Genomic DNA, 12,565 nt, shown 5'->3' on the forward strand with positions numbered 1-12,565 from the left:
TTTTTGTTTGGCCTACTTCTTTAATTTAATATATGTAATTAAGTAATATCTTAGCCTTTTAAAATTACTTTAATTTGTAATTATATTTTAATTATAATTTAATATAAAAAAATTAAAGAAAATGTCCACAAAATAATTCATTTATATTTATTAAGGCTTTTGTGAAATCGTTTGAGTGTCTTAATTAAATTTTCCTATAGCTCAAGAGCCTTATCCATTACTATTAGGTCATTACTCGAGTATGTATTGTACCTTTTTTATTTTTTACTTTTTCAGAGTTATTATCCGTATAAAGATTTTAACATTTTCACATTTAATAATGTATTATACATGTATGCACATATTTTTCATGTTTAATACACATATTTTTTTACAAAAAATTCAATAAAAGACACACAAAATTCACGTATTATACACATAATTCTTACATATTATTGGATAAAAATAATATATATTTAAAAAATGGTACAGCCGCCCGGCTTTACTATTTTGAGACGTTGCAGCTAGACGCTGGGTGCGATAGTCTAGCCGCATAGCTATACTGTTTTTAAAAATTTTCATTTTAAAAATATATAATTTGTTTCTTTACTTTTTTGTTTGGCCTACTTCTTTAATTTAATATAAGTAATTCAGTAATATCTTAGCCTTTTTGAATTACTTTAACTAGTAATTATATGTTAATTGTGATTTAATATAGAAAAAGTGCACAAAATAATTAATTTCTATTTATTAAGTCTTTTGGGAAATCATTTGGGTGTCTTAATTAAATTTCTCCATAGCCCAAGAGCCATATCCAGTTCTATTAGGCATTACTCGAGTATCTATTGTCCCTTTTTGATTTTTTTTCTTTTTTAGAATTATTACCCGTATAAACATTCTAGTACTTTTACGTTTAATAATGTATTTTACATGTAAGCATGTATTTCTCATGTTTAATGCACCTATTTTTTTATATTTTTTTTACAAAAATTTCAATACGACACAACATAATTCTCACATATTATTGAATAAAAATAATATATATTTGGCTATACTCAATTTCTCCTTATTGTCTTCAAAAAATAGTATCGCTGTGTGGCTATCTAGTTTTTTCTTACTTTTTTTTAAAAAATAGTATAGCTGCACGGCTGTACATGTTTGACATGGGGCGCATAGGCGCTGGGCGGGTCTTTATACACACATATAGATAGTATAGCCGCCCGGTTATACTAGATTCTTTTTGAAATTTTTAAGTATAGCCGTGAGGCTATACTGTTTTGACAAAAAATGCACTAGGCTCGTCATATTTTAATATATAAATAGTATAGTCGCCCGGCTGTACTTTTTAAAGAGAAAATTTAATCATTCGCTGGCATAGACCTGTGATTAATATAATCGTTAATCATGAAAGTCAAATTCATAGCCTAGCCTATAGTCAAGCCCATTAGCCCAATCTCCAATGTTAATCACACTTATCAAAGCATCATGGTGCTTTGTTTTTTCTTTTTTTTTTGGACGAAATCATGGTGCTTTGTTTATAAACACTTTTATAGGAGTAGATTTTCAATGTGAGATTTTCACATAGGACACCTCAAAAGATAGGCCTTCAGAGAAATCTATATTTTTATTGTTGGTGCAATATGAAATTATATTTAAAACCCTTCAAGGTCTCCGTTATACATCTGTAAATGCCCTCCAAAGTCTCAGTGAGAAATTATAGTATGGAGGGCAGAGTTACAGTTTTGATGTTGACTTCCATTCTTAGTAAATATAGGAACCAAATAAAAAAGATACCGCACAAATTTTACCTTGCCTTAATAACGACCAGATGAGCTGGAAGGTTTACACCCCATGCCAATGGGCTGGTACAAACCAATACCTATAATTTTCCACGACGGGCTCTTGATGGTAATCCGATGCCTTCTTATGTTTTGAAAGCATATTTAAGAATAATTAAGAAAGTGACTTTTCCCCCCAAAACTTTATGTCCTACTCTGCTAGTTATATCGCACCAGAACTGATAACGTTGCTGGTGGTACGCAGAGAGTGACAAGCGTATGCACATCCCATGCAATTTTAAACGTTAATGTGAAACCATGAAATCTGACCTTCAATCAACACCAAAACAAATCATTTCTATTGAATAATTAATTATAATATAAGTCTTAACACTGCCATACAACATTTGCAGAATGCCGAACAAGAACGATACAGAGCGAAATGGCATCCTTTAATGGCCTGGATGTGAAATTCCTATATGTTATGACTATCCCATGCAGCCTGGACTCCTGGAGAGTGGAGAATGAAACACCAAGAGTCACTCTAGAAAATCTACACTGTAGAAACTTCAATGAGAGCAATGATTATCAGGACACTTCAATCCTCTGTAATCTTGATACAGCAGGCGTCGACATACAATCACTTGTCTCTAGACATGAAATCAGAGCTTAGTGACATTTCAATTTCCTCAAGGGAGCGGCCTTTAGTTTCAACTATGAAGTAGGTAGCAAATATTGCCGCCAACAAGGAGACTGCACCGAAGGTACCATAAACTGGAGCAACTCCAAATTTCTCCACTAAGTCGAGGAAAAATAGACCCACTAAGAAGTTGCAAACCTGAATTAAAAGTTACACATAAATATAACAAATAGCACCAAATGCAAACTATCATCCAAAAAATACGTGTGGAAATAATTGGGTAGCTCTCAGCCATGACGACATATCAATTGAAAATTGGAAATATAGCAACTATTGTACTTAATCAATCACAGAACAAAAAGATAAAATAACAGTTATTTTAAATAATTAACCAAGGAAAAAAACTCAAGGGCTTACCCAATGAGCAGAAAAACTGAATCCCATAATCTTCCCACGTGACCGGTTGCTGCTAAGTTCGGGTATGATAAGACCAGTAACTGGGCCAGCACCTATTGCAAAGGTGAATATGTACCTACGAAATCATGTGAGGAGAAAGAACATCAACAGAATAAGCACAATATGTGTCTGCTTAACAGAAAGCATAAATAGAGAATTCGAACATCAGCAAATCTTTATGGTATTTGGTGGTGTTAGCCGTCCTGATAATGAAAAGCATTACCCTCCATCCCAAAAGAAAGAGTAAGAACAAATGACAATTTTTTGTTAAAGAGGGGCTACCGGTTTATTGCAACTGTAATATGTGAAATCTTACATGCTGCAGAGAGAACAAATGCTTACATGACAGTTCCCAGTATTGATAAGTTGTCACTTAGTTGCTCATCTAATGGAAAACTGATAGCAAATACCACAAGAAACATCGAAACTGCCTGCACATAGACAGAATTTCTTAGTCAGATATGTCCTTGCTAAATAAAATATATGCATTAATAAATACATTTGATTGATATTTTCCATGTTTGCATTTTCAAACTCATGAAACAGAGAGTTGCCCTCCTTTGTTCAATGTAGGCAACAGCGACATCACGCTCACAAAGACACCAGCACTATATGCATAGTAATGTTCTATTCATCTCCAAGAATTAATTCCAAGTACAGCTCACCATTCCTAAGTAACTTCCAATCAAGAGCTTCAGCCTCCCTTGCTTATCAATCAAGTACAAAGCACAAAGTGCCCCTGAATGATCACAATTGATGTGAATGAGAGGTTGATCAAGAAACATTTTTCATTTTACAAACATAGGCTATCTCAAACCTGCAAAGTTGGTAACTCCAATAAGCAAGCTTGCCAAAGCACTATTTGTGATTCCGACATCTTGAAAAGTCAATGATGAAAAGTAAAGAACTCCATTTATACCCGCAAGCTGTTGAAGTACAAAAAGGGAACCACCAATGAATGCAACTGCAACCATGAAAAAATCATCTCAGTCCACAAGTAAGAATTCCCAAGTTCGTGAAAATTGATTAAAAATATACCTGCATATTATTAAGAGAGGCATATAACATCGACCAATCAAAGGAGTTCCTTATAATTTTTTTCATATTATTAATCACTCTTTGATTAAGATAAGGCAAGGTTTTCAAATTTAGTTCTGATGATTTTTCATGTGCAAAAGGCGACACTAAATGGCAACTGCTGCAAGTCTTATACAATGTTCAACACAAAGATGCCATTACATGCTAGCATCCTAAGTCCACCACCTTGATACAACCTCTAGAGTTTGGCTCCTTCAAAAGTTCCAACCAGCTGCTGTCCAAATCACTACCATCATTCTTGATAACTGACTGAAATTCTTCAATTGCCTTTTCAACCTCAGATGCTCCCCACACATTTTTTATAACTGCTTTAGCATCGTTCAATCTCCCTACCTGCACAAACAACATATTAAAGCTTCAGGAACAACACATTTGAAAATAAAACGCCATAATTTTTACCATAAAAGATAAAAATCTTACCTTGCATAGCCAACGGGGGCTATCTACAGCAAACTGCATTCCAAGAGCGAGGATAAAACCAGGGATACTTGCAATATAAAGCATCGTCCTCCACCTAAACAAGATATGCCAAAATATTAGTCGACACTTGACAGGTTCAGAGATTAAATTTATGCTTGATGCACTAAATGTTCCAAAAATTGCAAGAAATAATAATTTGTTCTTCAAAAATCCGTACATAAGCAAATTCCATATGTATCACTCTTTGTGGAAGGAAGCAGAATTGTGTACACTCTTTTGAAACCCAACTATTTCTGGCTCCTTTATCCCAGTATCTCTCAGAAACTTTGTTCATTGTTTTGAAGGCTATTAATGTCTGATATATAGTGACTCTCTCTCTCTCTCTCTCTCTCTCTGTTACTTGTCATCCAAGTCATAGGCACAAACCAGAAAAAATAAGTCAACAGAATCTTACCAGTGTGGATCACTTTCAGAGGGAATGCCAAGAAACAGTGATGAAATAATCCCGAGACATGTGCCAATTTGACACAAGGTTCCCAATGAACCCCTATATTTTGTTGGAGCAATCTGCAAGGTATACAATAGGAATAGATGAGTAAACTTCTCTTCAGATACATAGTGGATATAATGCAGAGGAAAAGTATGACATAGTATAACCTTCAATATCTCAATCTCAAACAGAGGGCATGAAATCCAAGTTAACCAGTCAAACAAGTTATGAATCTAGTGCGTACTAATTTGAGACTGCATTGGTGGCTTGGTGGTAAAGCTCAATGAGCACTTACTGAAGGTTCAGCAAAGTCTATATGCTAGTAGTGCGAATTACCAGAATGAAGTAGTTTGGTCAACTTACATAACTTTCTCCCAGAATTCTACATATGTCATACTTGATCATCATCCATATCGACCAGAACCGATGGTTTGCAAATACAATTTGACAACAAGTTAACTATCCCACCCGCCCCTCTTATCTAATAGCCTCCACAAATGGAAGATCAACAATAGCAGTAGCAGAACACTTGGTTTTAGCTACATAGCATTATTGTATTGGAAATTTGCATGAACATTGTACAAAGTATGCAAAGACAACCCATACCTCTGAGATATAGATTGGAACAAGAACAGTATTAACACCTATGCCAAGGCCAACAAGAAATCTGCCCAAAATTACTTCATCCAAGGAATGAGCTTGTGCACTGTCACAAAATGAAAGGAACCCATCATCAAAAAACTGTAAGTGAACAACACCAATACAATACATTGTTGTGTGCCAACAAGGACACAATGTTGAACATGGAAAACTGCCAAAGTCCTAATTCGAATGGCAAAGTTAAAATTACCTTATCAATGCACCCAGAATCAGAGGAATTGTAGCAATTTGAAAGGTCCTCCTACAGCCAAGTTTATCAACTATAAAACCGCAGCCTATGCTTCCGAGGAAGGCACCAACAATGAATATGCTCACTACAAGTCCCTCAAGAATCGAGTTTCCTTCAAAACCCAGTTCGCGGGCAATTGAAACAATAGGACCATTCATCACTCTGCCCAAAAAAAAAAACAAAAAAAAAAAAACCACACCAACTCAAAACTAATCAGAAAGCTGAATGCTTTGCTTGTAATTGCAAGTTACAGAGACAGAGACTCACCCAATGTGATAACCAAAGAGAAAATTGGACATGGAAGCTATAAACACGTGAGGAAAAGCAGGTAACCATCCCAAATCAAAACCTTCACCTTTCTCTTGTCCTACCCTTAATTTCTCACTATCTGCAATGTTTTATATCATTAATTCCAAAAACTATAATAATTACTGTGAATATTCTAATTATCATAATATGAATTGCATGAGTTGAGAATAGATTACCTGGTTTCTGAGTCTCTAACTCGGGGAGCTGCTTCTTCACCGCCGACACTTTGTGATTGTTCAGGCGGAGCCGGATACCGAAAGCTCCGAAACGAAACGATTTCGGTTTCGTAAGATACTGACACACGAGTTTCGGGTTTGGACGGGCGGTAAAGATCATCGGAACCGGGCCGGCCGGTTGGTGAGGTACTGTAGCCACCCACATCGGTTCACTGTGAGCAGGGTGAGACGAAGTTCATTTCTCGAGGAACGCGATCATCGAGATGATTCAGAAGAAATATTTTGTTAATGCCACATGCACAGCATGTGATCCACAGGAGGAATAAGCGCGGGGGCGGGACCCACAACAGAAATTTGCTTCGTCAGCCAGCAAGTGCCATGTGTCCCCTCAGCTTCGGAGGGATAAATACAGGGGCCCATCAATCAACCCATTTTATTGATTAAATGAATCGACTTACTAATTTTTTTCCCCCGTCTGGGCTTTCTATTTGTATTTTAATTGGGTCCTGATTAGCCTAGTAACCCAAGCTCAGCCCATTAATCAACTAAATAAGTTGAGCCACACTCGGCCTCAACTGAATTTTGTCTAGCAAGTCCCATTTTATATGAATTGTAAAATGAGAAATGCTAGCAATTCTCTCTCTAACTTTCTCTTTTTGGACTTTCTCATTTCTTCATATGACATGTAAGAACCCAAAACAAAATATCTAAAAAGAAAAAAAATATCTAAAAAGTAAGGAAAATATCTTTTAGTGAAAAGATCATTTTGCCCTTGCATTAATAATGGGGGAAAATTTGACTTTTTGATCGAGAAAGAATTTGGGAATCCCACTTGCGCCATTGCGTAGAGCACGGCGAAAGGAGTCCGTAGACACGGAGTGGGCCCGAATCGGAGTTGTAACGAAAAAGTTATGGTAAAAAGAGTCTCAGTTGCATAACCGTAAATATTTCGAAGTTGCATCTATATAAACCCAGACTCTGCGCGAAACGGGCCACCGACTTCCAGAAGGTGCTGGCGCCGCCTCCGAGCTCCAATGGCCACGGGACCGGTTGCGTTGGAACCGCCATCGAGTCCCCTACCTTCTCCAACGGACCTCAACCCTGGGGCCTTCCTGAGCTGGCCGGAAAATCGTGTTTTCCGACGGAGGTTCGTCCGAAGCTACCCAAACTTCCAGCTCGAAATTCTCCTTCGTTTCTCCACCAAATCGATCGAGTAAGGTATGGTTTCTCAGCTATTTTTCGTACTCTAGCTGATGGGTATATGGGCTTCGATCTATTTTAGCTCTAAGGGGTTCGATTTTGAACTTGAAAATTCGACCGAACTTCGGCCCTTCGAAACTACTGTTTCCGGTCACTTTTTGGGGGTGGCCCAAGAACAAAAGTGACTCCAAATGGGGTTTTTTACCTAGAGTAAGAGTTTGGAGTCTTGGTTCCGAGATTTTTCGGCCACCCGAAATCGCTTTGGACACCCAAAGCTGTCCGCGCGTACTGGAGCCCGTGGGCGAGGGTACTGATGTAATTATGTGTAGATTTGTGACCCTCGTGTCGTCACGAGCGCGTGGGATTTCGCGGATCTTGATTCGGAGTCCGTTTGAGCCCCGAACGGATTTTCCATATCGCGCGATCCGTGGGTGCAGTGTTGGGTAATCGTCGGATCGTGCTGAATTTTGGGTATGTCGGTCTACACGATGTCAGGATCGTGTAGGATTCAACGGATTGCAAATCGGAGTCCCGGATACTCCGGAATCGCGAACCCTGGGGCTAGGGTTAGGGTTTTAAGCGATAACGCGATTTTGGTCAATCCGACCGTCCGATTCGGACCAAATTCGCAGAACATGGTTCCCGTTGTGTGAGAAACCTTCAGGGAAATCCAGATTGGCCATCGGAGATTGTGGACCCAACGGGTCCCGGGTCGGCCGATCTGACAGATATCGCTTAGCTGAGTATCGGACCTCCCAAAACTGGTCCAACTGTCCGAAAAGGCTAATGTGGGCATAGGAGTATTTTTGTAAATTGAAAAGCACGTATTTCTAGGAGCCGGGGGCAGGGTGTTTAGTTGAAATTCGTTTTATTTCAGCAGCTTATTAATTTAATCTTTTGGGGTAATCAGGCACCAGAAGCCCGACAGGATTTTAAAAGGAGACCTCTGAGGGATCGAAGTAGCTCGGACCATCTGTGAGTGGACCTTCTTTCATAAATCAGATTTCATGAATGAATTGATGTGCTTTTATATGAATTGATGTGCTTTTATATAAAATAGATTTTATAAATGATTTTATCTACATGAGTTTTATAAATGAGTTTATTTGAGTAAGTTTCTTCATTCAGTCTTTGAGTAAGTTTTAATACGATTTTGAATATGAGCAGTATAGTAATAATGCTATAAGTCGGTGCTGCTTATTTACCAGTTACAGAAACAGAGTTTGAGTTTTGAATCAGTTAAGACCGTAGCACGACTTGAGTTTTACAGTTATTATTCAGATATTTCTTTTTTAAAAGGACATTATTTTAAAACCACCTCGTACCCGTTTTTCTTTATGGTGATTACCCAGAGTCGGACCGATGTCTGCGGACATCCAGTCTGATTATAGTTCAGTCAGTGCACTTGACTTGCCTCACGAGTTTCGGGGACGCTCGGACCGTGAGTGCCAGGATTGGCGGCTCGGCAGACTTGGTGTCCCGAGACCTGCCAGGATTGCGGCTCGGCTGACTTTATGTCCCCGAGACCTGCCAGGATTGCGGATCAGGCCGACTACGGTCCCCTGCATCCTGCCAGAGCGACTCGAGCTGACTTGGTGTCATCGAGGAATCTGCCGGCGGGACAAGCTGATCATAGTCCCCTGATTTCGCCAGTTTGCGGCTCGGGTAAGTCTGTGTGACGCCCGAGACCTGCCAGTGAATTGACGGAAATGACAGGGGTACATACTGGTGGTATTTTCAAAGGATTCTGAGTTTCTTTATTAAATATTGATTTTCAGCTATTATAAATCAGTTTTTCTGATTTTACGGACATAGATCCCTTTATTTTTATTCAGTTATGAAAGGTCTGAGTACAGAGTTTTTATACGCGTTTGATTTCAGTACTTTTATGAAAGCTTTGAATTCAGTGGTTTTTGTAGAAACTTTCGAGCTTGAATATGACTGAAATAGAATGCCTTGAATTGACTATGCGTGATGCAGGAAGTAAGTATTCAGTTTTATTTAGTTAAATTTCTTTTTTACAATGGGGGATATTATGTTTATGAGAATTTCTTTGAAGAACATTATTTTTGGTCCACTCACATTTTTCAAACTGTTTTTCGCCCCCAAGCCATAGAGGTACGCGGGATCCACCACCGGGCCAGTCATAGCTTCCGCACCACCAAGTAAGGTAGAGTTGTAGAAAATCCTTTAAACCTTGAGAACTTGAGAACATGCTCTGATATCCAATTGAAAATTTGGAGATTAGAATTGAATTGATTACTAGAAACATTCTGGCAGTTGGGTGAAAATATTTGAGATTGTTGACAGATGAAAAATTTTGGGATTGATCAAAATACAGAGGAGACTCTGCCGAATTTTCGGCAGAAGTCTAAGGAAATTTAAAGAGAAAGTGAAGTAAGAAGGGTAAAAAGGTCATTTGTGCCCGACATTCGCCAGGTGTCGGACACGCACAGGACTTGACTCGAATTCCAAAGTGGAAATTGGGTCGGGTCCTGTCATGACAAGTGTCATTTTTCTTACACTTAAAACAATGTCATTAATGCATCACACAAGTTAGTTTTTGTTTTTCAAGTTTACCATTTTAAAATGTATTGGCTTTTATATTTCCTTTAATTTATTCAAATTTTGTTACAACTTCTTTAGCACATTATTAAAAATTAAATAAGAAAAACTTCATTTTTTAGAATGTTTTTTTAAAAAAAATTTGTTACATGACATTGTTATCATCTTTATTTTGTTTTTAACAAAACACACGTTCTCTTTGGGAAAAAAAAAAATTTTAAAACTTCAGTTTTATTTTCTTATTTAATTTTTTAACAAGGTGATAAGAAAGTTGTAAAAAAATTAGCTTGTTATTAAAATAAATTAATACATTTAAAAAAGGTAAACTTGGAAAACAAAAATTAGCTTGTGTGATCCATTAATGACATTGTTTTAAGTGTAAGGAAAGTGACATTTGTCATGAGAAGTAGAGAGAAAGTCCAAAGGAAAAAGTTAGATATAAAGTTACTAGCACTCTCCTTGTAAAATTTGCCATGATGATAATTTCTTGTACAAATGGTTACTCAGACACTCTGTGATGTGTTCAATTTTCCATTATGGCAATATATTTGGTGTTAAATAAAATATATTATTATATATCAATCGAAACCAAATACATGTACCAATTTGCCTATCAAATTCAGCGTGCCTACAAAATGGAATGGACAATGGTTTACTAACTTACTAGGCTATATTTCGTGAACTACTAAGAATCTGTTTGATAACCATTTTAATTTTTATAAATTGAAAACTTGTTTGATAACTAATTTTATTTTATTTATAAATAAAAAATTGAAAACTAAACAAAAGTTGTTTGGTAACTTATAGTGCTCAATTTTATGTGAAACTTGGAAATTATTTTTTGTGTGTGGTCAAATTGTGAATTTGAGAACATAAAATGAAAGTGTATGTTACAAAGAGTTCGTGGTAATTTTCTGTGAATATTTTGCAATTAGAATGATTTTTCAATGAATTTTAGATATGGAGTTCCCGAGACTTGAATTGGGTATGTGGCTAAACGCAAGAATCGAGTAGGCCAGTCCAAGTCAGGAGGTCCCCAATATCAAGTTTTGGTAAATGGAGTGCATTTCATGTATGGTGATGTAAAATTAAGGAATGAAATAGAAGCCACCAAAAAAAAAAAAAATTGAAAAAAAAATTGAAAAATACATTCAAGTTGTTTTTAAAAAATAATGGTGATTTTGAAAACTATATTTAACTTCTTTGAAAACTGAAAAATGAAATATGTTACCAAACATTTTTTCAAAAAAAATTTTTTTAAATGAAAATGAAATAGTTATCAAATAACCCTTAAGCTTTTGGAGTGAATCACATTACATATAGTGTATTTTAATTTTCAAAAAAGGCTACCTGGGCTAGAACCCATGACATCGTTTATGCTAGTTCCCCCCTTGATTTTGCCAAATTTAACCTTAAACTCTCGTTCGAGATGCATAATTGATTAAACTATTACAATTAAATTGAATGATAGTCTAATACTTCAATTATAATTTATAAACAAAATAGTTTTGCTCCCTACTTCAACCCAATAGTATGCTCGCAACCCTTTTTAATACTTGACACGTGTCCATAGATATAAACATGATTAACTTTTTACTTTGATTTATGTAACCATAATTATATTTATAGACACATATCAAGTATTGAGAAGAATAGTAAACATACACCTTTAGTTAAAGTTGTGAATAAAAATGCTCCCAATTATGTAACCTAACAAATTAGTTGAACAAACAAATGCAATTAAATTGAATAACGATGGATAACTACTCGAATCAACTTATCATAAGCGCTTAGGTCAAGATAACAAAAGTAAATATTTTAATTTTAGTCAATATAAATAGTCAAACAAGATACTACATAAAAGTAAATTAAAGTCAACTTATTTTAGCATAGTTGCGCCGGGAGGGGAGGGGAGGGAGGGGGAGTCAAATAGAGTCATCACATCAGTGGAGAGAGTCTGACCAGTCATGAAAATGTACATTTCGAAAGAAACACAAAGGGTAAAAGTTATTGACTTTTCTTCCCAATGTTTTTTCTTTTAAAGACACGTTTCAATTGTTTTGGTGGGAAGTTTCGCATTTTTTGTGTTGAAGTTGAAATCAAATTTGTTCCGTCGCTCACTGTTTCCGTAATTTTCCCGCGTTGTCGGCGAGGAAACATGGCCAGGTCCACTGCGAGTCGGTGCTTCCATTTGACCGGCTCAGCCGGTTTCGCTGTCGACACTCCTCCAGTTCCACCGCAAAAAGAGGAGCCTGACCTGGGCACTGCAGGCCCGTACGGTCCAACTTCTTACACGTGGAGGTTCCACCGACAACTAATCTACGGAGTCAAAACGCGGCCGTATCGCACATTATCCCACGAGAGCTAATGATCAAATTAGTAATTTAAGCACTACCAGATTTCCGGAATTGCTCTGCTTTTTAGGAACACGCCCCTCCAGCCTGCCAGTTTATGGTTTCTGACGATAGCTTTCATGTAAATAGTAATCACTTTCCTTAATTTTGCTATTATTTGCAAGCTTTTCTACTAAACACCATGATTATGACATGATATGATACCATACAA

At 36.8% G+C, this 12,565-nt stretch overlaps 1 protein-coding gene across 1 annotated transcript; it reads right to left on the reverse strand.

The window, feature by feature from the left end:
- Positions 1-2,088: 2,088 nt before the first annotated feature.
- Positions 2,089-6,526, reverse strand: LOC117623176 (probable plastidic glucose transporter 1). Its single transcript, XM_034354055.1, has 12 exons — positions 6,236-6,526; positions 6,018-6,138; positions 5,712-5,912; positions 5,468-5,567; positions 4,826-4,938; positions 4,372-4,465; positions 4,128-4,284; positions 3,671-3,817; positions 3,519-3,592; positions 3,196-3,284; positions 2,815-2,929; positions 2,089-2,595 (listed from the first exon to the last, which is right to left on the reverse strand). The coding sequence occupies exons 1-12, from the start codon at positions 6,438-6,440 to the stop codon at positions 2,398-2,400; spliced, it is 1,614 nt and encodes a 537-aa protein (XP_034209946.1). The 5' UTR covers positions 6,441-6,526; the 3' UTR covers positions 2,089-2,397.
- Positions 6,527-12,565: the final 6,039 nt, after the last annotated feature.

The sequence above is a fragment of the Prunus dulcis genome, chromosome 3 (genome assembly GCF_902201215.1).
Source record: "Prunus dulcis chromosome 3, ALMONDv2, whole genome shotgun sequence".
In the NCBI taxonomy this organism is placed as follows: Eukaryota; Viridiplantae; Streptophyta; class Magnoliopsida; order Rosales; family Rosaceae; genus Prunus; species Prunus dulcis.